At 46.9% G+C, this 24,885-nt stretch overlaps 1 protein-coding gene across 2 annotated transcripts in view; it reads left to right on the plus strand.

The window, feature by feature from the left end:
• Positions 1-13,447: 13,447 nt before the first annotated feature.
• The window catches only part of CPAP (centrosome assembly and centriole elongation protein), a 94,214-nt gene continuing 82,776 nt past the window's right edge, over positions 13,448-24,885 (plus strand). The window contains exons 1-2 of one of the 2 annotated variants that reach the window (XM_069759066.1): positions 13,448-13,643; positions 14,429-14,898. In XM_069759066.1, the coding sequence (XP_069615167.1) occupies positions 14,494-14,898 (405 nt within the window). In that variant the 5' untranslated portion in view covers positions 13,448-13,643; positions 14,429-14,493. The remainder of the gene's footprint in view (positions 13,644-14,428; positions 14,899-24,885) is intronic. The other variant, XR_011319431.1, reaches the window with a different exon arrangement.

Here is a 24,885-nt window from a genome sequence, read left to right on the forward strand (position 1 = left end):
TACAGACAATAGACCTTACAGCATAACAATAAACACAGATCAAAACAGATGAGGGCCCTGCTCACAAGCTTGCAAACTATGAGGAAAAAGAGGAGACACCAGAGGTGAATGGTAACAATTGCTTTATGGATCAGGTCATTCTGGAGACAGTGATATGAACTAGGTGTTCTTTTTTTACTATTATTTTTACATAAATATACATATGTAAGGACATAATACTCACTCATTCAGTATCATAATAATCCTTATATTGTGATATTTTTTAAAACATATTTTTTAAAAATTGCCTTTTTTTCTTACTTAGTCCCTCTATGGAATATTAGCTTTTATTACTTTGATCACAGTATAGTGCATTGCAATGCACTTTTTCTTCTTGACTCCTTTTTTTTTTCTTGACTTTACATATTCTTGCCCATTTTCTGTCTTTGTTGTTTTCTTTATTTTCCTTATGTTAATGTCTCCAACATTAATGTATTTATTTTCTAGGTTCCCAGAACGAGATGAGTACCTCATTGACAATGACATTATTTCCCTGGTCCATGAGCAAGTCCTGTTGTGGGACACCCGGGTTCCGCAGCACTCGGACAACGTGAAGATCCGGGGACTATCGAATGAGGTGGCCCAAGCGATGATGGATGGCTGAGACAACGCCCCGGCTCGGGTCCGCAAGGCATTTTGTAAGTATTGCAATGCGGTGTGATGCAGCAGTGACCTTGGCTGGGATCACACAACTGTGTGTGATGAGATAAACTCACGTTTATCTCATCACACACAGTTGTGTGATCCCGACCAAAATTGTCTTGTCTACCTTTTTTTTTTTTTTTTAAACAGTGCTCAAAGTCAGAACACGTTGGCGTTCGATGAAGGATCGTTTCAACAAGGACCTTCGTCAAGAGAGCCGGGTTTCCAGTGGTTCAGGAGCAAGGACCAGAAAATATAAGCATCACCGGATTCTGGAATTTTTGAGACCGGTCCTTGCCCAGAGAACGTAAGTATTTTTGTGGTGCATTGGATTGTGTTGTATTGCCTAATCTGTATTTTTCGATTCCACAGGAGTTGGCACTTTTACTATTGTAAATGTTTGGTACTGTATTTTTTTTCACAGCACCTGGAGCAGCACTCTTGACCCTGGTTCTGGAGCGGTCCTTCATCAAACAGCCACGGATCCGTCCCAGCCATCCAGCAGCGCAGAAGAAAGTGGGCCTGCACAACACAGACTGGAGACTAGGAAGCTGGTCCATCAGGTGTTCCCCTGTCCTCTGTCTCTTTTTTTGGGGGGGATCTTCCCGGCAGCGGCAGAGGGCCTCGGACAGGTCACTCATGCCCGAGTTTTTTCACTTGACCTCGATCTTTCATGATGGACTCAAGGCGATGGGAGATAGACTGGATAGTGGCTTTAACCTTATGAATACACTTATCCAGGATGCCACCTGAAGCCTTGACCAAGTGAAAGCCGACCTCCAGAGGCCAGGACATCATTTTTTTAATCAAATAGAAAAGGGCATGTCGGAACACCTTACTCCTGATCTCCAGCTCAGTGTCATGCAGGCCTGCAATGCTGCTTACATGCAGGCTATGCAGCAGACTCTGTATTTTCAGCAGCCAGTGGTGGCATTTCCACCTGTACCAACACCGTCACGCTTAACCTCAATGCTGAGCTCTACTGCACACCACTGCACAGCCACCACCATTCCAAGCACTGCCAGACACCACTACAGCTCCACCACCATGCCGAGTGCTGTTGGACAGCCCACCACCACCATGTCAACTGCTGCTCCTGCTTGGACATCCTCCACTGCCACCAACATGCAGCAGCACCCTGCCATGGCTTTCACCACCACCACCATGCAGCAGCAGGACCCTGTAATGTCCTTCACCACACCACGCAGCAGCACACGGACCATGAGAGGTCGGCCACCATCACCGGGCCGCAAGAAATGAGCACACTGAGGCCCCCCAGACCGCAGCGCCAATCCCAAAAAGGTAAAAAGAAAAAACAGTGGACTATCGTCATCCCTCACTCCCCAATGTGTCTGTGATGTCAGGTTTGTCTCGCCCTTCCAGTGTGTCTCTGCCATCCCATGCGTCTAGTACCATCCCTGAACTCCCTGACCCCAATTGTTTAATTGTTCCTTCTCCTGCAACCCTTGCTTCGTCTTCAGCCAGCCAAGCCTCACAGTTACATACCCCTCAGTTCCGTCACAGCCGGCGCAGTTAAATTATTTTTTTTTAAAATACATTTCAATGTTTTTTGCCCCCAATACTGTTTGGTTATTTGTGTATTTCGACGCCGGCAACACACACCATGCACCGAATAAACACACTGTGCTGTACACTTTGTGTTTTTGCCACCTCATAGCTCCAGGAGTTAGACAAGTCGAACACTGCAGCTTTGCTTCTTGTGTTTGGTATGGAGCTATGAGCTGTCAAAAACTAATATTACTTGTATTTTATCCACAATCTCTTCACTATGCTTAATGTATGTGACGCAGACTGAAGAGACAATGGAGGTAATACAAAGCAGATCTCTACTCAACAGGTCAGGTGTCAGAAACAGTGAGTTCATGATGCACAAAAGCCAGCATCTTGAACTCATTATTTCTGACACCTGACCTGGTGAGTATAGAACTGCCTTGTATAACCTCCATTTTCTCTTCAGTCCACGTCATCTATTTAACACAAGCTGAAGAGACAATGGAGGTCATACAAGGCATATCTATATTCACCTGGACAGGTGTAAAAATAGTGAATTCATGAGGCTGGGTTTTGTGCATCATGAATTCATTATTTCTGACACATGACCTGGTGAGTATAGATCTGCTTTGTATTACACCTCCATCTTCTCCTGCATTCAATAGATAAAATGCAGAAGAGATTCAGGATGTAATGACGTCAACTACCATACCACTAACATCTTAAGTGGTTTTTAGAGGAAAGACATAGGAGACTCGGTACAGGTATCAAAACACGTTTATTAACAACAAATATTAGTAACATTTTAAACATAACTGGTACAGACCCAAACCCAACAGCACATTTTACACAATATTATCTTGCCATGCCACACATCCGATGTCAGAAACAAAATAGGCAGCAAATTGGTCCCACATGTGGGTAACTTCAATAGTTGACCGCAGAGGGTAATGCTGGTAATCTGGCAATGGGTTTGCAACTGGTTCATCCAGTTTAATGTTGGGTCGCTCCTTAGCCATTATGTAATTGTGGAGAACCATACAGGCTTTGACAACCTCTTGACTGTCTCCATTTTTAGATTAATGGCTGTCCCAAGAATGTGCCATTTGGAGACAAGAATTCCAAAGGTACACTCAACTGTTCTTCGAGCCCTGGTCAGTCTGTAGTTATAAATCCTTGTAGTGTGGTTCAAGTCCCGACCAGAATATGGCTTTAGTAGGTTTTCACACATCTGAAAGGCCTCATCCCCAACCATAACAAATGGCATCGGTGGGCCTTGAGTGTTGGGGAAAGGTCGTGGCTGGTGAAAATTAAAATTTTTGCCAAACGTCGGCCCATATCCGAGTTCTTGAAAGTCTGGGAGTCATTGCCACGGCCAAAAGCTCCAATGTCCATGGCGATAAAGCGACAGTCCGCATCTGCTATTGTCATCAGCACTATAGAAAAATATTTATTGTAGTTAAAGTACTCCGATCTAGATCTGACGGGTTTGGTAATCTGTATGTGCTTTCCATCCACTGCTCCCAAACAGTTGGGGAAATTACACACTCCAGAATTTGTCGGCAATTTCCATCCACATGTCTGCGGTGGGTAGGGGGATAATTTCATCCTGGAGTACGTTCCACAAAGTTCGGCAGGTGTTCGCAACTATTCCAGACAAGGTGGAAATTCCAAGCCGGTACTGAAAGTGGAGCGATGATACGGTCTCTCCGGTAGCTAGGAATCTGAAAGAACAAAAAAATTACGAACAATTCTATTTATGGTTGGGTTTTGCTAAACACATAAAGGAAAATACAAATAATACATGGCAGAACAATAATAATTATGACTGGCATTTGTTTAGAATTATTACACACCTTATTGTGACCAGGAGACGTACCTCTGCAGGAATAGCTCTACGGAGCTGGGTGTCCTGTCTCTGGATGGCTCCTTGGACACAACCAAGCAAATCCTGAAAACTCTCTTGAGACATCCTGGTATATTCCGGGAATTTGTCCGGGTTGGCATTAAGCTAGCCATATAGAGTGTGGTAGGCTCCACTGCTCTCCCGGAGTTCAATAATGGGGTGTCTCCAATAATGCCGACGCCGTGTTCTTCTCTGTCTTTCTAGATTTCTTTCTTGCTCCCAAGCAAACGCATAGGCAAGAAACAGGTTGAATCCAGGTTGAAATAAAAGCTCTCCATGCGAAGATCCATCATGACACAGGATACAGTAGCAAACTGTGAAGATTTCAGATGACCAAGGGTCTATATAAAGATATACTATAACACACGCCCACTGTTGTCCCATTGGCGGTGCCTGTTTATCTAGATTTTTGTCCTGTAAAATTTTACACCATGCGCACAGAAAGCGCGAGCAAAACGCCTGAAAAAGCATGTAAACGTTGCGTTTCTTTGACCGCATACGTTAGCTTATGCGTAAAAAAAAACCGCTGTGTTTGCACGCGGTTTATCGTGCATTTCAGGTTGCGGCATAAACACTGCGGATTCTACTGCAAATGTGAAACAAGCCTTAGTCTGTTTTAGTAGGCGCTACAATCATGGGGAAGACTGCTGATTTGAGGTTTAATGTGAAGTTTCCACAATAAGTGATAGTTTGGGGAGGCATATCCTCCGCTGGTGTAGGTTCACTGTGTTTTATCACGACCAAAGTCAGGGCAGCCATCTACCAGGAAGTTTTAGAGCACTTCATGTTTCCCTCTGTCAACAAGCTTTTTGGACATGAAAATTTCATTCTCTGGCAGGAATTGGCACCTGTCTACACTGCCAAAAGTACCAATACCTGGTTTAAAAACAACAGTATCACTGTGCTTGATTGGCCAGCAAACTTGCCTGACCTTAAAGGGACACTGTCACCTGAATTTGGAGGGAACAATCTTCAGCCATGGAGGCGGGGTTTTTGATTCACCTTTTCCTTACCCGCTGGCTGCAATATTGGATTGAAGTTCATTCTCTGTCCTCCATAGTACATGCCAGCACAAGGCAATCTTGCCTTGCGCAGGCGTGTACTATGGAGGACAGAGAATGAACTTCAATCCAATATTGCAGCCAGCATGCAGCCAGCGGGTAAGGAAAGGGTGAATCAAACACCCCAAAACCCCGCCTCCATGGCTGAAGATTGTTCCCTCCAAATTCAAGTGACAGTGTCCCTTTAACTCTATAGAGAATCTATGGGGTATTGTCAAGAGAAAGATGAGAGACACCAGACCCATCAATGCAGACGAGCTGAAGGCTGCTATCAAAGCAACCTGGGCTTCCATAACACCTCAGCAGTGACACAGATTGATCGCCTCCATGCAACGCCGCATTGATGCAGTAATTGATGCAAAATGAGCCCTGACCAAGTATTGAGTGAATTTACTGAAGACACCATTTTTGGATTTTAAAATTATTTTTCAAGCTGGTGTTATAAAGTATTCTAATTTACTGAGATAATTACTATTGGGTTTCCATTGGCTGTAAGCCATAATCATCAACATTAACAGAAATAAACAATTGAAATAGATCACTCTGTTTGTAATGACTATATAATATACGAGCTTCACTTTTTGTACTGAAGATCAGAAATAAATTAACTTTTTGATGATATTCTAATTTTGTGAGAAGCACCTATATGTAAATACTTTTGGTCCGGTCCGATGGGCGTCATCTCCTCAGCACCTGCACCACCTCTTTGCCCCCAAAAGCTGTCCAAAGACTTTGATGTTGCATGCATCATCACCCACATAACCAAAAGAGATCTGCCCTAATGCGGGCAGAGCACATGATCCCGGGAAACGTCATTCTGGCAACTTGGTTCGGGTAAGAAAGGAGCGGGAATGAAGTTTCCTGGGAGCAGTTAGGTTTTGCCCGCACAAGGGAAGAGTGCTAAATGTGGATGCTTTTGGGGTCAAAGAGGCAGCACAGATAGAGGAAATGACGCCCGCCAGACCGGGCCAAAAGCAGTTACATAGAGCGTGGAGGAAATTAGGTATTTTTGGTGGTATACAGGAAGAGTTAGATGATGGTGGACACATTTAAATAATGTAGTACAGATGCTCAGAAAGAGAATGGTAAGTGGTCACTAAAAGCCGGGATACACCGAGACACTGCTGGGACCGAATATATTCCTTGCATAAGCCATTATCATGTTATTATTTACAAACTGCTCAGGACAGGGAAGAAATTGTCAGAGATCTGAACAAATTAGTGCAGGTACTGGTGAGGACTTTGCTGCAGATTGCGATTTGTTGGGGAAACAATGAATGAACATACTCCAAGCTTTACAAGTATAGAAATGAAAACTCAACTCATAGTTCTAAAACAGTTTACGGTAGCTAAAACACAGTCACATAAGTCTAACAAAAAAAGAGAAAGACAAATTTACATTATACATACAAGTCTATAAAAATGAACTTTACATATCAATACATAGAATTAAGCCACAATGAAGTGACGATGAAAGCCAAAAGCAGGAGTGACAACACCCCTCCCCTACCCCATGTATGTGAATTCAATCCCTTCCCTGCACAGCCCACCCCAACACAAGCAACACCCACCCACTACCTTGAGCCATGGCCTGACATACAGCCCCACATGAGTGACATTACACCCCTGAGCCACACAGACCCCCTCCCAGCATACAGCCCCGTGTGTTTGACTTCATCTCTTTCCCACCTCCCAGCATGCTACTCTACCCAGGACCATCATGCATCAGTTCCCCAGCATACAGCACCATGCAAGTAACATCACCACCATCGCTGCACATATCCCCATGAGTGACATCACTACACAGCCCTGCACTGCCCCAAGCCTCACACAAATAACTGCATCCCTTCACTGCACAGCCCCCCAGCATGCATCCCCATGTGAGTAACATAGCCTTCTCCACACATGAACTCAGTCCTAAACGAGTGACACTACACCCTTCCTTATGCTGCCCCACGAGCTGCACCACTCTTCACCGCACAGCCCCCCCGCAACCTAACAAGAGTGACATTACCTACTTCTCGCCACAGGCCCAATTGAATTAGGTCACCCACTTTCCTTTGCAGCCGCCCAGCATGAATTATTCCCCTTCCCCCAACATGATTATAAAAAAGAAGAAAATGTGGAGCAAACGCCCAAAGGATAATATATAGTGATGAGCGAATAGCATTCTTACTCGGGTCTCTTCGAGCATGCTCAGGTGATCTCCGAGTATTTGTTAGTGTTCGGAGATTTAGTTTTTTCGTTGCCTCAGCCTGTCTAGCAGCCGTAAATCATGCAGCTGAGGCGATGAAAACTAAATCTCCGAGCACTAACAAATACTCGGAGATCACCCGAGCAATGAGTATACTTGCTCATCACTAATAATACAAAAAACATCATAATGGAAATCATATTAATACATGTAACATAAAAGTAAGAACAGTACAAGAGACATATTAGAAAAGAGATCAGGTAGATAGCGGGGTGTGCAACCCAGTTATATCATGTTATTACATAATAAAGTGCTTAGTGCAATCCTACAATATGGAGAAGAATAAGATAATAGGGTCATGAACATATATAACAGTAGTAATAGTATCTAGAGGAAAAGTGCCCTGAACAAATAAAACCACCCCATATCCTACAATTTCTTACTCATAGTAAGGTGTGGTCACTTGCCACACAGCCCCAACGTGCGTTTCGTGTTGGCTTCCTCAGGGGGCTATGCCTTCACCATGAAGCATAATCACCACCTTCCTTGTACGGCACCTCCTTCTGACCCCTTTCACTACATCATCCCTTCTTCACACAGCCCTTCATCATCACCTTCCCCATGCAGCCCCACTCAAGTTACATTAAAGGGAACCTGTTACCAGTTTTGTGACATAGCAGCTAAAAATATCACCTATTCAGCATCTGTGCTACATGCCCTAAAACAGAGAAACACAGGGGTGGAGGGCACCATCATATAATCACAGACTGGGATCCACCTGGAGTATGTCAAGACAGAGTAATGAAAAAGAAAAAAAGAGACATACAAAACACCAGGGATCACCAAAAATAAATCATAAATGTATAATATAATACATTTTAAATTTTATTAAGGTCAAATTAGACACACCAAGCGATTAAAAACATTTAAAAACCAAAACGGTACATATCCCAAATAGGGAATACCCCCAAGACCCAAAAATGGCTTTATACCAGGAAATGCATACATGTATAGAATAGCATGTAGATTCACATCACAGTATATGGTATCTATGAATGTACAATAAACAGCTGTTCCGGGCTTGAAACAATAAAGTGTGCTCTATATGCATATAAAAGCTATAACCATACTGGATAAAGAATGGAGCTCCCAAAAAAGGCCCACATATAAAATGTGCCAGTAAAACACAAGTAGGGCCGTATCCCAAGGTGGATGAGTCTAGTACTTTAAATGTGTACACATCCCATATACATAATAAGCAAAAAACAACCACCAACTACCTGTGAGTGGTGTAACACTAGTACAACATAAAATGCAGGGCGACGCCTAAACCTCAGAATCGGCAGATAAAAGGCACATGCATAGATATTAGAAATCAGGTAACAACCTGCCTATAAACCATAGCTAAATCTAGCCGATAAAGGGAAGGCATAAAGGTGATGGTATAGAGATAAAGACAAGCGGGAGTAAAGCACCATATAGAACCTGCCCACAAAATAGAACAGCACTAATCCGATAAGAAGCCAGTCATGGGGGGCAAAGAGAAGCCCGACGCGTGTCCCACGGAGTGGCTTCATCAGGGGCGGAAGTAATGGTGTCCGTATGTTGACGCTTATATATACACCTATCTAAATGAGATTACCATACCAGCTGAAAGGATCCCCTCCAGGAAACCGAAGCAGGCTCCATGATAGACGCTGTAGCGCCATGCTGGATACCGTAAGTATAGCCGCTTTATCGGAAGTGACCCTAAAACCTTGTACAACCCCCTGACTCCCCTTGTATAATACCGAAAAGCCTTTTTACATTTCTCCCACTCTGTAGGGTAATCTTCTCAGTCCAGTCCGATGGGTGTGGTTTTGGGCCTCTTAATCCCTCCTATTGGCTGTTACTCGCCGTCCTACTTCGTGGATGACACTTCTTGTGTCATCCACATCGCTGTGCAACATCTCGCGCCTGCTCAGAAATATTGTGTTTCATACCTGCGCAGTATGCTTTGCCCAACTGCGGGCAATGTCAAAAAACAAGTGTCATGCACTGGCACATGTACTTCCAGCTCATGTACCGGAACGTTTGTCAGCGCATGTGCACTTCTGTTTTTCAGCTTTGCCCGTGGTTGTGCATAGCATACTGTGCAGGTGTGAAACGCAATATTTTTGAGCAGGCGCGAGATGTAGCAGGCGCGAGATGTAGCATGGCGATGTGGATCGTTATCCATGTCAGGAGGACGGCAAGCAGAAGTCGAGAGGAAGGATGCAGAGGCCCGATACCACGCCCATCGGACCGGACTGAGATTACCATACAGCGTGGGAAAAATTAACCCCCTTAATGACTGGAGCTTTTTTCGCTCTCCTTCTTCCCAGAGCCGTAACTTTTATATTTTTCCGTCAATATGGCTTATTTTTTGTGTGACGAGTTGTACGTTTGAATGACATCATTGGTTTTATGATGCCGTGTACTATAAAACAGGAAACAAATTCCAAGTGCAGTAAAATTGCAAAAACGTGCAATCCCACACTTGTTTTTTGTTTGGCTTTTTACTAGGTTCACTAAATGCAAAAACTGACCTGACATTATGATTCTCCAGGTCATTACGAGTTCATAGACACCAAACATGTCTAGGTTCTTTTTTATCTAAGTGGTGAAAAAAAATTCCAAACTTTGCTAAAAAATTTTTTTAAAAATTGCGTAATTTTCCGATACCCATAATGTCTCTATTTTTCGGGATCTTGGGTTATTTTTTGCGTGCTGAGCTGTCATTTTTAATACCATTTTGGTGCAGATTCGTTCTTTTGATCGCCCATTATTGCATTTTAATGCAATGTCGCAGCAACCAAAAAAACATAATTCTGGTGTTTTGATTTTTTTTCTCGCTGCACCGTTTAGCGATCAGGTTAATCCTTTTATTATTGATAGACCTGGCGATTCTGAACGTGGCGATACCAAATATGTGCAGGATTTTTTTTTTGGGGGGTGATTTAAACTTTTTATATTTTTAAAAACTTAATTTTTTTTTTTTACTTTTGGCATGCTTCAATAGCCTCCATGGGAGGCTAGAAGCTGCCACAACTGGATCGCTTCTGCTATATAGATGCGATGCTCAGATCGCCCCTATGTAGTAGAATTGCAGCATTGCTATGAACGCCGACTACAGACTGGCGCTCATAGCAATCCGGCATCAACAACCATAGAGGTCTGCAGATCTCTGGTTGTCATGCCGACGCAATGATGACTTCCAATCATGCGATGGGGGTCACCGATGCAGGCATTTCCGGCCAGATGCGCTTCTTAAATGCCGATACCAGAGTGGGGGTTCTGCATCGGACGTACTATTCCGTCCGATGGCAGAAAGGAGTTAAACGAGGTTTTCGGGTTTATACAAGGGGAGTCATGGGGTTCTATAAGGTTTTAGGGAATCCAGTGCAGACGCTGAATAAGGTGATATTTTTAGGTGCTACGTCACAAAACTGGTGACAGGTTTCCTTTAAAGAAGTTGTCCACTACTTGGACAACTTCTTGCAATAGCCCTCGCTTGGCCACCATACAAAAATTAAGCTTATACTCGCCTCCCATAATCAGGCAGTTCCTGTGGGTCGGTACTTGCTCCTGTGCAAATGTTAAGACAAGTGACGTCCCCGCCTCCTGTCGAATTCAGCATGAAGAGAAAGTGACAGAGCTGCTGCAGCCCGGACTTCTCTTCATGTTCATTTTCTTGGAAGGTGGGGACAGCGACTCCAGCATTGATTGGCATCACGTGACACAACAACTGCATGAAGCCCAGGGAGAGTGAGTGCCTACATCATTGTAACGGCGAAGGCACGGGAGGGGAGTATAGGCTTTATTAGGCTACGTTCACATTAGCGTTGTGCAGTGCTGCGTCGGCAACGCATGCAAAACGCAGCTTTTTGTGACGCATGCGTTCATTTTTGCATGATTTTTGGCGCAGAACAAAAACTGCATCATGCAACGTCCTCTGCGCCCTGACAGTTGCGCCAAAATGACGCATGTGTCACAAAACGCAAGACAACGCATGTCTATGCGCCCCCCATGTTAAATATAGGGGCGCATGACGCATGCGTCGCCGCGGCTGCGCCCCGACGCAGCACCGCACAACGCTAATGTGAACGTAACCTTATTTTATGGGGGCCAAACATTTTGCTCAAGAAGGGGTTGTGCTAGTAGTGGGCAACCTCTTTACTGTGAAAGCCCTCCGACATGCAGATCCATGTGATATCATCCATGTTTCTTTGCCCCCAAAACACATTCTCAGACCACTAACACCAAGTCCCATGTCCTCATTTCCAATTTCACAGGACTCCATAGTGCAGCCCCTCTGTCCTTCCCTCACGCGGCTCCGCGGTGCAGTCCCTCATTTCTCTCCTCATGCGGCTCCGCCCTTCGGTCCTCGGCTCTGCAGGGCAGCCCCCTCGGTTCTCTCTTCACGCGGCTCCGCGGTGCAGCCCCCCAGGTCCTCTCTTCACACGGTGCAGCCCCTCAGCTCCACCCCTCACGCTGCTCTGCTGTGCAGCCCCTTCGGTCCTCTCCTCACGCAGCTCCGCAGTGCAGCCCCCTCATTCCTCTCCTCACGTGGCTCCGCCACTCGGTCTTCTCCTCACACATCTCCGCGGTGCAGCCCTCTCGGTCCTCTCCTCACACAGCTCAGCGGTGCAGCCCCCCCGGTCCTCTCCTCATGCGGCTCCGCGGTGCAGCCCCCTCGGTCCTCTCCTCACACAGCTCAGCGGTGCAGCCCCCCCGGTCCTCTCCTCATGCGGCTCCGCGGTGCAGCCCTCTCGGTCCTCTCCTCACACAGCTCAGCGGTGCAGCCCCCCGGTCCTCTCCTCATGCGGCTCCGCGGTGCAGCCCCCTTGGTCCTCTCCTCACGTGGCTCCGCCCCCCCCATTCCTCTCCTCACGCGGCTCCGAAGTGCAGCGCCCTCGGTCCTCTCCTCACGCGGCTCCGCAGTGCAGACCCCCATTCCTCTCCTCAGGTGGCTCCGCCACTCGGTCTTCTCCTCACGCAGCTCCGCAGTGCAGTCCTCTCCTCACACGGCTCTGCGGTGCAGCCCCCGCGGTCCTCTCCTCACGCGGCTCCGCGGTGCAGCCCCCGCGGTCCTCTCCTCACGCAGCTCCGCGGTGCAGCCCCCGCGGTCCTCTCCTCATACAGCTCCGCAGTGCAGCCCCCCATTCCTCTCCTCATACAGCTCCGCAGTGCAGCCCCCCATTCCTCTCCTCATACAGCTCCGCGTTGCAGCCCCCTCGGTCCTCTCCTCACACAGCTCCGCGGTGCAGCCCCCGCGGTCCTCTCCTCACACGGCTCCGCGGTGCAGCCCCCTCGGTCCTCTCCTCACACAGCTCCGCGGTGCAGCCCCCCATTCCTCTCCTCACACAGCTCCGCGGTGCAGCCCCCTCGGTCCTCTCCTCACAGAGCTCTGCGGTGCAGCCCCCCATTCCTCTCCTCACACGGCTCCGCGGTGCAGCCCCCTCGGTCCTCTCCTCACACAGCTCCGCGGTGCAGCCCCCCATTCCTCTCCTCACACAGCTCCGCGGTGCAGCCCCCCATTCCTCTCCTCACACAGCTCCGCGGTGCAGCCCCCTCGGTCCTCTCCTCACACAGCTCCGCGGTGCAGCCCCCTCGGTCCTCTCCTCACAGAGCTCTGCGGTGCAGCCCCCTCGGTCCTCTCCTCACGTGGCTCCGCGGTGCAGCCCCCTCGGTCCTCTCCTCACACAGCTCCGCGGTGCAGCCCCCCATTCCTCTCCTCACACAGCTCCGCTGTGCAGCCCCCCATTCCTCTCCTCATACAGCTCCGCTGTGCAGCCCCCCATTCCTCTCCTCATACAGCTCCGCGGTGCAGCCCCCCCAGTTCTCCCCTCTCCAGCAGTCTCTCAGCACTTCACATTGTTTCCACTTCCCTGGCATTGGGTCTGCAGTGGGGACGCTGCCCGCGACCATTAGGGTGACATCACCTCCTGACAGGAGCCACTCTATTCTAGACACAGCCCTGTGCGCCACAGCTTCCCCTGCTCCCGCCGCTGACTGCACCCGAAAGCCTTTGTGGCAGTCAACGTACTGTCCGAAGGGGCTGATGGGAGATGTAGTCTCCCCTTCTGTGTCAGTGCTGCGGCTGCACGAACAGACCCGCAGACAGCACTACGTTTCCCGTCGTCCTGTGCGCGCTGGTGGCCGGGTCAGCTTTGTTTGCAGAGGGTTTGGCAGCAGGACAGCGCAGCCGGGAATTTAACATTTGTTTGAGTCGTTTGGCTCCTGGGTGACTGCAGCGCTGGATGTGCAGGTAATGGCGCGGGGGAAACTGCGACTTCTCGGCCTCACAATGGCTGTTTTTAGCTTTGTTCCTAAAGTTTCCACTTTTTGCTTCGCTGCGGAGTTGTCTTGTAGGACGCTGCACTGAGCTCTGTTGTCACTGTGGGGGTCCTGCTGTCATGGTGTGAGGGGACAGTTGGAGGGTCTGTGTCAGCAGTGAGACTTTGCATGGCTGTGTCTGTGAGGACCCCCATATATACAGCACTGGGGGGAGGACAGCTGAGGGGTTATGTTTCCCTCTCTGTGTACCGTCCCTGTAATGACGACCTGTCATAAATATCTCATTTTCCTGTCATAAATATCTCATTTTCCTGGTGTAAATGCCGCCGTTTTCCTGAATCTGGCGCCATTCTTCTTTCAATCCTGCGCCTCTCCGATCCGAAGATATGGCCGCCTCTTCCCTGTTTATAAACCTAGTCTTATATGACAACTGGGCGTGGTCTTCATGAAGACAACCATAGAAAAGAGTTGAGCTTACGCCCACTTGACTAATAAGACTCATTTTAAATATAAAGAACAGATGGCCATATATTGGGATCAGAGAGGTGCAGAATCTAAAAAAAAAAAACAGCTCTAGTTTCAAGAAAACAGCACCATTTACAGCAGGATTTTTTTCACATTATTTATAAAACTAATAAATCTTATTTAAACTTGTTTTTTTTTTATATTTTACGACTCTCCCTATTATTTGGTTTATTGATGTGTTATGCTCCACAGCTCTTCTCCAAATATAACTTGCTCTCATTTTTATTCTAGTGATCCACCATATTGGTATGGAATTAACCCCGCAATTCCTGTTGAGCTGCGAAAACTAGAGGAATATGCCAGAAATGATTTCCTCTCCAGATTTCAGCAGTGAACCTAATTTTATGGCACAGTACATGTCCAACATGGCGCGGGCTGGAGTCATAGTGAACTCCGCTTTTCCCAACCTGGACCCGGGTGAAGATGTCCAGACCCTGAGGCCTCCTAGTGCCCTTTCAGGAGCTCGGGTTCCCACACCGTTCTCCGGCAGCAGTAGCCTATTGAGCGAAGACTCTTTTGAACACCAACATCCTTTCCATAAACCACCGCCCCACAAGCTGGACCATGCGGGATACATTTCACTACATAGAGACCCTGATTGGGAAGGTAGCAGAAGTCGACCACTCAGCAGAGCGATGTTCAGAGAGGAGGACGTTCTACGAGAAGAACTGAATGATCCACTATTAAAAAAACTTGAACAGGTAAAGCGGATATCAATTTATCATAGGATTGGTGATTCCTATAATGTTTACTTGTTGCTATAATCTTGATGGGATTGTCTAGGATTTGAACACAAAAGGTCGGCTTTTCTTGCCATAAACAGTGCCACACTTGTTCATGGGCTGTACATGCTGCTGCGGGTAAATAGGGTTAAGCCACAGCACCATACACTGACCACAAACAAGTATCCGGGGGCGGCGGTTGAAGTTTGACCCTCTTTTTCTTTTGGACAACACCTTTATTTTGCAAGTCCTAGCTGCTGATTGTGTGATCGTGGTAATTAGAAGGTGGCATGTTCAAGATCTCAAGCATGACAGCACTTATTGACTCATGGCATCATATTGAGTGTTGTAGTCTTCTGGCAAGTGTATAATGAGGTGTTATTTGTACCTTGAGAAGTGTTCCTTAACTAAATGTACTATTATGCTGATGCAACATCTGCCCCGGGTGATAGTCTTTTGTTTTACTGAGGAGCACTAATACCTCAAATCGTAGTAGAAAAGCTCATATTCACTGATCTGAAAAGGTTTAAAAAAGACTGAAAGCAGGAAATATGTTAAATACATTAAAGAAGCCCTCCTCCTCCCATCAAAGTTTTTATCCTCCTTAATATATTGCAGTCACCATATTATATAGCACTAATAATTCTTCTTTTCCATTAGATCTATGACCTCACATGATTAAAAACTGACTAGTTGAATCATTCTTAGTTATATGTAGATTTTCAGCACAATTTTTGTGTGGTGAAAAAGCCCCTCTCGGCTTATACACGAATCGTGGTCCAAAAAGCCGGCGGAGCAGCAGGTGACAGCAGCCGGCAGCTAACAGAAGAGATCATACTCGCCCTCCGTCGCTGCATCTCTGTATCTCTGTCCCTGCACTGGCAGCTCTTCCTGTGCTGAGCGATCACATGGTACTGCTCTTTAAGGTAATGAATATGGACAGGTCTCCGCTCACATAGGCGTGGAGTGCATATTCATTACCTTAATGAGCGATGCCACGTGACCGCTCAGCACAGGAGAGGAGAGCTGCCGAGACAACGGAGATGCAGATGCAAGGAGGGTGAGTATGATGGGGAGGAGGGGGGGGGGGCAATGTAAGCCATGCATACAACCATAGCATAGGGGAGCCTAGCAATGCGGGAGCGGGGAAGCTGAGCAATGCAGGACCGAGGGAGCCATGCATACGACAGGGGGAGCCACACATACTAGGACAGGACAAGGGGAGCCACATAACAGGACAGGGGGAGCTACATACCAGGACAGGACAGGGGAGGCCACACATGGCAGGACAGGGATGAGGGGGCAATGCATACCCGGCTTATACTTGAGTTAATAAGCTTACCCAATTTTCCGTGGCAAAAGTAGGTGCCTCGGCTTATACTCGGGTTGGCTTAAGCTCGAGTATATACAGTAAGTGGGCGTGCTTTTTATTAATTTGTGTAGTCCTCTGTTTAGTTTATGTAGTCTCTCTTGGTTCAGCAGGATTCACATGACCTATACAGCCAATCACTGGTGGGGATACATGCATATATGGTTTGAAATCTTTGAGATCCGTGATTGGCGGCAGTGGTAGGCTATTGGCGGCATTTAGGGTATGTGTCCACTTTCAGGATTGCATCAGGATTTGGTCAAGATTTTACGCAGGTAAAATCCTGACCAAATCAGCACCTGAGGTCACTGGCAGGTCACCTGCATTGTCCTTGTTTTGTTTCAGCATTGTAAGGACATGCTGCGTTCTGAAAAGATGCGCCGCATGTCCGTTTCTGCGGGTCTGCCGCATGCGTCTTTTAATGCATAGTGGACACAGGATTTCATGAAATCCCCTACACTATGCTGTAACATCTGGATGCTGCGTGTAGATCAGCAGCGTCAAACACGCAGCGTTTCCTGAACGTGGAAACATACCCTAAAGGGAATCTGTCACCCCAAAATTCGCCTATAAGCTAAGGCCACTGGCATCAGGGGCTTATCTACAGCACTCTATAATGCTGTAGATAATCTCCCGATGTAACCTGCAAGATGAGAAAAACAGGTTATATTATACTCACCTAGGGGCGGTCCCGGTTCAGTTCGGGTCCGATGCGTGTCGCGGTCCAGGTCCGGGGCCTCCCATCTTCATACGATGACGTCCTCTTCTTTTCTTCCTGCAGTGGCTCCTGTGCAGGCGTACTTTTTCTGCCCTGTTGAGGGCAGAGCAAAGTACTGCAGTGCGCAGGCGCCGGGCCTCTCTGACCTTTCCCGGGTGCCTGCGCACTGCAGTATTTTGTTCTGCGCTCAACAGGGCAGAAAAAGTACGCCTGCACAGGAGCCGCTGCAGGAAGAAAAGAAGAGGATGTTATCGTATGAAGATGGGATCCACCAGACCCGGAGCGCGATGCCCATCAGACGGGACCGCCCCGGGTGAGTATAATATAACCTTTCTTATCTTGCAGGTTACATCAGGGGTTTATCTACAGCATTACAGACACTGATGCCAGTGGCCTTAGCTTATAGGCGAATTTTGGGGTGACATATTCCCTTTAATGATGGATGTGCACCCATCACTGCAGGAATGGCAGTGACTGCGGAAGTAGTGGGACATTTATTAAGTGAGTAATCCTTAATTACTTTTAATTTAGATAATCTTTTTTTTTTTCTTTTAAATCCCAGGCAACACTTTTAAAAGGTTATCCTGGCAAATACATAAACTTTCATAAAGTTCAGTATCAGCAGACTAAATTTTTTTCATCTCCTTCTGCCTCTGCATCCAGCTTCCCAGAGCTGAATGGGCAGTCCTCTTGTTATCTGCTAAAACTATATTTCTTATTAGCGCCCCACTACTCCTCAGTGCTGCATGCCTCACCATCTGTTTGCATTTGCTCTTCTGGGTTGCTGCACCTCGAAAAATATGTTTGAGTCCCCGCAACTGCATGGCTTGTAGCTGTTGGAGAGCCGCAACACATGCATGCGTTGCCTGTTTGCACACATGCAGGGATTGCCTAAACAATCTCTCGAACAGTCGCAAGATATGCAGGCGCAAGAACTGTTAACATATTATTCGAGCATGCCGGAGACACTCTGTTAGCACCTGAGCATGCATGGATAATGCCTTAATCCAGCACGTTCGCTCATCAAGTAATAAAAAATCCAGCACCAAGAGGTTGCACTCCAATAAGCTTTATTCCAAAATCTTCATTTAAAAGCATGGACAACCGACAATAGAAAAATGGTATAAATAGCAGGGGTCCCAGACACCGGCTTACGCGTTTCAGGGCCAAATATGCCCTTTAGGCTATGTGCACACGTTCAGGATTTCTCGCAGAAAATTCCTGAGAAAAACCTGAAATTTTCTGCAAGAAATCTGCATGCGTTTTTGCCGCGTTTTTTGTGCGTTTTTGATGCGTTTTTTTCGGACATTTCCCAATGCATTTTGTGGTGGGAAATCCGCAAAAAAAACCCTGCAAAATTAATGAACATGCTGCGTTTTTTACCGCGATGCGTTTTTTTCTCATCATGTGCACAAAACATGCAGAATTCATTCTAAATTATGGGATGCTTATTGTATGCGTTTTTTGCGGTTTATAGTGGTTTTATCGGAGAAAAAAACGCAAAAAACAAAAACACAAAAAAAAGCAACGTGTGCACATAGCCTTAAGGTATGTGCACACGTTCAGGATTTCTTGCAGAAATTTCCTGACAAAAACCGGACATTTCTGCCAGAAATCCGCACGCGTTTTTTCCGGAGCTTTCCCAATGCATTAAATAGCGGGGAAAAATGTGAAAAATCGCAAAATTAATGAACATGCTGCTTTTTTTTTACTGCGATGGGTTTTTTTTTCGCGGAAAAAAACGCATCATGTGCTCAAAAATTGCAGAATGCATTCTAAATGATAGGATGCATATGTATGCGTTTTTATCGCGTTTTTATAGCGAAAAAAACGTGAAAAAACATACCCTAAAGGCCCCGCCACACATAGCGACGCTGCAGCAATACCGACAACGATCCGGATCGCTGCAGCGTCGCTGTTTGGTCGCTGGAGAGCTGTCACACAGACGGCTCTCCAGCGACCAACGATCCCGAGGTCCCCGGTAACCAGGGTAAACATCGGGTAACTAAGCGCAGGGCCGCGCTTAGTAACCCGATGTTTACCCTGGTTACCATCGTTAAAGTAAAAAAAAAAAAAAAAAAAACACTACATACTTACCTACCACTGTCTGTCCCCGGCGCTCTGCTTCTCTGGTCTGACTGTGAGCACAGCGGCCGGAAAGCAGAGCGGTGACGTCACCGCTCTGCTTTCCGGCTGACCGGCGCCCACAGCCAGACCAGAGAAGCAGAGCGCCGGGGACAGACAGCGGTAGGTAAGTATGTAGCGTTTGTTTTTTTTTCTTTAACGATGGTAACCAGGGTAAACATCTGGTTACTAAGCGCGGCCCTGCGCTTAGTTACCCGATGTTTACCCTGGTTACCAGCGAAGACATCGCTGAATCGGCGTCACACACGCCGATTCAGCGATGTCAGCGGGACCTCAACGATCAAAAAATGGCCCAGGCCATTCCGACACGACCAGCGATCTCACAGCAGGGGCCTGATCGCTGGTACGTGTCACACATAGCGAGATCGCTACTGAGATCGCTGTTGCGTCACAAAACTTGTGACTCAGCAGCGATCTCGCTAGCGATCTCGCTATGTGTGACGGGGCCTTTAGTCATAACGTTATGACTTGTTGGATTTTCCTGGGATGGCAGCCATGCACAGAGTGGACAGGTGAGCTGAAAAAGACTTTATTTACTTACGTTCGCTTATCACTAGTAATTGCAAACCTGCTTGTAATTGCTTTTTGTATCATAACAATGGACCCGATTCATCAAGATCGGCATTGTATACATCAGTTTTGATAAAGGGGGGTGGTGAAGCCAAAGGCGCCTCATTTATTAAGTGGCTTGCACCTCCATGCACCTTACCATAAATCTTTCTCCAGTCAGTGACACCTCATCATGCCCCAGGTTTTTTTTTTTAAGTTGGCCAAAACTGTCAGGAAAATGCCCAAATATACAACATTTAAAAATGTTGCGACTTTTCAAAGTGTTTTACGCAATACAGAGTGTGATGAATCTGGGCCTGTGGGTCCAATTCATTATTGAATTAGCAGCTTTTTCCCCCCTAGTTTTTGCAGGGGTTTTCGATTCTTTTTATTTGCGCCCAAGCACAAACACATAATCTGTTTGTTTGGGTCCTATGAGTGACTAGCACATTAGAATACAGCATGTATACATGCTGGCCAACAAGGCCAGAATTTGTTTTATTCCTTTTTTTAATATTCGGTGTGGAGAAAATGCAAGACAATTTTTTTTTTTTATAAATCTAGCAAAATTAGGATAATTTAGTCTAGAAAAAAGACGACTGAGGGGTGATCTAATAACCCATGTATAAGTATATTACGGGACAATAATACTACTAATAATCTTTATTTTTATATAGCGCTAACAAATTCCACAGCGCTTTACAGCTTGCACACATAATCATCATCATCCCGTTGGGGCTCACAATCTAAATTCCCTATCAGTATGTCTTTGGAATGTGGGAGGAAACCGGAGTACCCGGAGGAAACCCACGCAAACACGGAAACCCACGCAAAAACATACAAACTCTTTGCAGATGTTGTCCTTGGTGGGGTTTGAACCCAGGACTCCAGCGCTGCAAGGCTGCTGTGCTATCCACTGCGCCACCGTGCTGCCCAATACAATGCTGACAATACAAATATCTCTCCGAGGATCTGTTTATACCAAGGAAGGTGACGGGCACAAGGGGGCTTTCTCTGCGTCTGGAGGAAAGAAGGTTTTTCAACCAACATAGAAGAGGATTCTTTACTGTTAGGGCAGTGAGAATCTGGAATTGCTTGCCTGAGGAGGTGGTGATGGCAAACTCAGTCGAGGGGTTCAAGAGAGGCCTGGATGTCTTCCTGGAGCAGAACAATATTTTATCTTATAGCTATTAGGTTCTTTAGAAGGATGTAGATCTGGGGATTTGATCTGAAGGAATATAGGCTGAACTGGATGGATAAATGTCTGTTTTTGGCCTTGCTAACTATGCACACCTCCCAACCATCCCGGATCCAGCGGGGCAGTCCCGATTTTGAGACTCTGTCCCACTGTCCTGGCTGTTATCTTCTTTTCCCGCACTGTACTAGTGAGAAGCAGCAGACATGCCCCCTCTTTTATCAGTACCCGCCCTCTCTGTTTCCCCCTCTTCTCGTCATCCTGCTTACTTACTCCTGGACTGAGGTAATTTCTGCAGCCAAAGCAAGAAGAACAGTGACCTCCAGAAGCAGCAGTTCACGTGTGCTCTGTTGTGGCTACTCTGAGTCCCAGTGTACCTGCATATCGTGACGGTCTGTCACTGCAGTGAAGAAGCAGGCACACACGAGGACTCAGACGGCAGCCAAAATGGAGCATACAGGACCATGAGGAGAAGACACAATTGTCTTCTCTTTTGCAGGCACAGCACAGTGTGGAAGTAGCAGAGCTGTGTGTGTACGGAGCGTAGCCGTGTGTGTACCGGGTATACGGAGCAGAGCCGTGTGTGCTCAGGCATGTAGCATGTACTTTAATTCATTACTTATAAATTTTTATTTTCTGTTTATAATTGTTTATGAAACAGTGTGATCATCAGTGCTAAATGGGTGTGGATATGGGTGTGACTAGTTGTGAAATGGGTGTGGTCAGGGGCTTGGCCTGAAATTTGCCGCGGCGCACGCCCAACCTTTGGCCCTCTTTCCCCTCTTCAAAAGTTGGGAGGTATGACTATGTTAATATGTCACTTTCTAATGATGCATTCCCTATAACTGGAACCTTAGTTGATTCAGTCTGCCTGAACAATGGACAGCATGAATCGGAGACTAATTTCTTCATTACAAATCTAGTTGAAAGTGCAGTCGGAGACAAGACGTCTGGTTCTAGAGACGGGTCGCTGCCGGCTTTTAACTATCCGCTCAGCGTAACTAAGAGGTCTGTCCCTGTGAGAATAAGGGCTCATGCACACGTCATTGATTATCAATCTTGTACAAGAAAACCAGTCCGAGTTTCAACATATATACAGTACAGACCAAAAGTTTGGACACACCATCTCATTTAAAGGTTTTTCTGTATTTTCATGACTATGAAAATTGTACATTCACACTGAAGGCATCAAAACTATGAATTAACACATGTGGAATTATATACTTAACAAAAAAGTGTGAAGCAACTGAAATTATGTCTTATATTCTAGGTTCTTCAAAGTAGCCACCTTTTGCTTTGATGACTGCTTTGCACACTTTTGGCATTCTCTTGATGAGCTTCAAGAGGTAGTCACCCGGAATGGTCTTCCAACAGTCTTGAAGGAGTTCCCAGAGATGCTTAGCACTTGTTGGCCCTTTTGCCTTCATTCTGCGGTCCAGCTCACCCCAAACCATCTCGATTGGGTTCAGGTCTGGTGACTGGAGGCCAGGTCATCTGGCGTAGCACCCCATCACTCTCCTTATTGGTCAAATAGCAATTGTCCTGTTGAAAAATAAATGATGGTCCAACTAAACGCAAACTGGATGGAAAAGCAAGCCGCTGCAAGATGCTGTGGTAGCCATGCTGGTTCAGTATGCTTTCAATTTTGAATAAATCCCCAACAGTGTCACCAGCAAAGCACCCCCACATCATCACACCTCTTCCATGCTTCACGGTGGGAACCAGGCATGTAGAGTCCATCCATTCACCTTTTCTGCGTCGCACAAAGACACGATGGTTGGAACCAAAGATCTAAAATTTGGACTCATCAGACCAAAGCACAGATTTCCACTGGTCTAATGTCCATTCCTTGTGTTCTTTAGCCCAAACCAGTCTCTTCTGCTTGCTGCCTGTCCTTAGCAGTGGTTTCCTAGCAGCTATTTTACTATGAAGTCCTGCTGCACAAAGTCTCCTCTTAACAGTTGTTGTAGAGATGTGTCTGCTGCTAGAACTCTGTGTGGCTTTGACCTGGTCTCTAATCTGAGCTGCTGTTAACCTGCGATTTCTGAGGCTGGTGACTCGGATAAACTTATCCTCAGAAGCAGAGGTGACTCTTGGTCTTCCTTTCCTGGGGGCGGTCCTCATGTGAGCCAGTTTTTTTTGTAGTGCTTGATGGTTTTTGCCACTGCACTTGGGGACACTTTCAAAATTTTCCCAATTTTTTGGACTGACTGACCTTCATTTCTTAAAGTAATGATGGCCACTCAGTTTTTCTTTACTTGGCTGCGTTTTTCTTGTCATAATACAAATTCTAACAGTCTATTCAGTAGGACTATCAGCTGTGTATCCACCAGACTTCTGCACAACACAACTGATGGTCCCAACCCCATTTATAAGGCAAGAAATCCGACATATTAACCCCTTCCCGACCCATGACGCCACGTAGGCGTCATGAAAGTCGGTGCCAATCCGACCCATGACGCCTATGTGGCGTCATGGAAAGATCGCGTCCCTGCAGATCCAGTGAAAGGGTTAACTCCAATTTCACCCGATCTGCAGGGACAGGGGGAGTGGTAGTACAGCCCAGGGGGGGTGGCTTCACCCCCCCGTGGCTACGATCGCTCTGATTGGCTGTTGAAGGTGAAACTGCCAATCAGAGCGATTTGTAATATTTCACCTATTATAACTGGTGAAATATTACAATCCAGCCATCGCCGATGCTGCAATATCATCGGCCATGGCTGGAAACACTGATGTGCCCCCACCCCACCAATCGCCTCCCCAAGCCACCGATCAGTCCTGCACACTGCCCCGCTCCCCTCCGTCCTGTGCTCCGCTCCCCCCATGCTCTTGTCCGCTCCCCCGTGCTCCAATCCCACCCCCCGTGCTCCGATCCCACCCCCCTGCACTTCGATCCACCTCCCCATGCTCCGATCCACACCCCCCCCCCCGCGCTCCGATCCACACCCCCATGCTCCGATCCACCCCCCCGTGCTCCCCCCCACCCCATCATACTAACCGATCCTCCCGGGGTCCGTCCGTCTTCTCCATGGGTGCCGCCATCTTCCAAAATGGCGGGTGCATGCGCAGTGCGCCCGCCGAATCTGCCGCCCGGCAGATTCGTTCCAAAGTGCATTTTGATCACTGAGATATAACCTATCACAGTGGTGAAAATAAAAACAATAGTAAATGACCCCCCCCCCCCCCTTTGTCACCCCCATAGATAGGGACAATAATAAAATAAAGATTTTTTTTTTTCTGCCACTAAGGTTGGGGTAAGAATTAGGGTTAGGGTTTCGATATGTGCACATGCATTCTGGTCCTCTGCGGATTTTTCCGCAGCGGATTTGATAAATCCGCAGTGCTAAACCCTGCAGATTTATGGCGGATTTACCTCGGTTTTTCTGCGCATTTCACTGCGGTTTTACAACTGCGGTTTTCTATTGGAGCAGTTGTAAAACCGCTGCGGAATCCGCAGAAAGAAGTGACATGCTGCGGAATGTAAACCGCTGCGTTTCCGTGCAGTTTTTCTGCAGCATGTGTACAGCGATTTTTGTTTCCCATAGGTTTACATTAAACTGTAAACTCATGGGAAACTGCTGCGGATCCGCAGCGTTTTCCGAAGCGTGTGCACATACCTTTAGAATTAGGCTATGTGCACACGGTGCGGATGTCGCTGTGGATCCGCAGCGGATTGGCCGCTGCGGATTCGCAGCAGTGTTCCATCACGTTTACAGTACCATGTAAACCTATGCAAAACCAAATCCACTGTGGCCATGGTGCGGAAAATACCACGCGGAAACGCTGCGTTGTATTTTCCGCAGCATGTTAATTCTTTGTGCGGATTCCGCAGCGTTTTACACCTGTTCCTCAATAGGAATCCGCAGGTGAAATCCGCACAAAAAACACTGGAAATCCGTGGTAAATCCGCAGGTAAAACGCAGTTCCTTTTACCCGCGGATTTTTCAAAAATGGTGCGGAAAAATCTCACGAATCCGCAACGTGGGCACA

The sequence above is a fragment of the Ranitomeya imitator genome, chromosome 3, assembly GCF_032444005.1.
Source record: "Ranitomeya imitator isolate aRanImi1 chromosome 3, aRanImi1.pri, whole genome shotgun sequence".
NCBI classification, from domain to species: domain Eukaryota; kingdom Metazoa; phylum Chordata; class Amphibia; order Anura; family Dendrobatidae; genus Ranitomeya; species Ranitomeya imitator.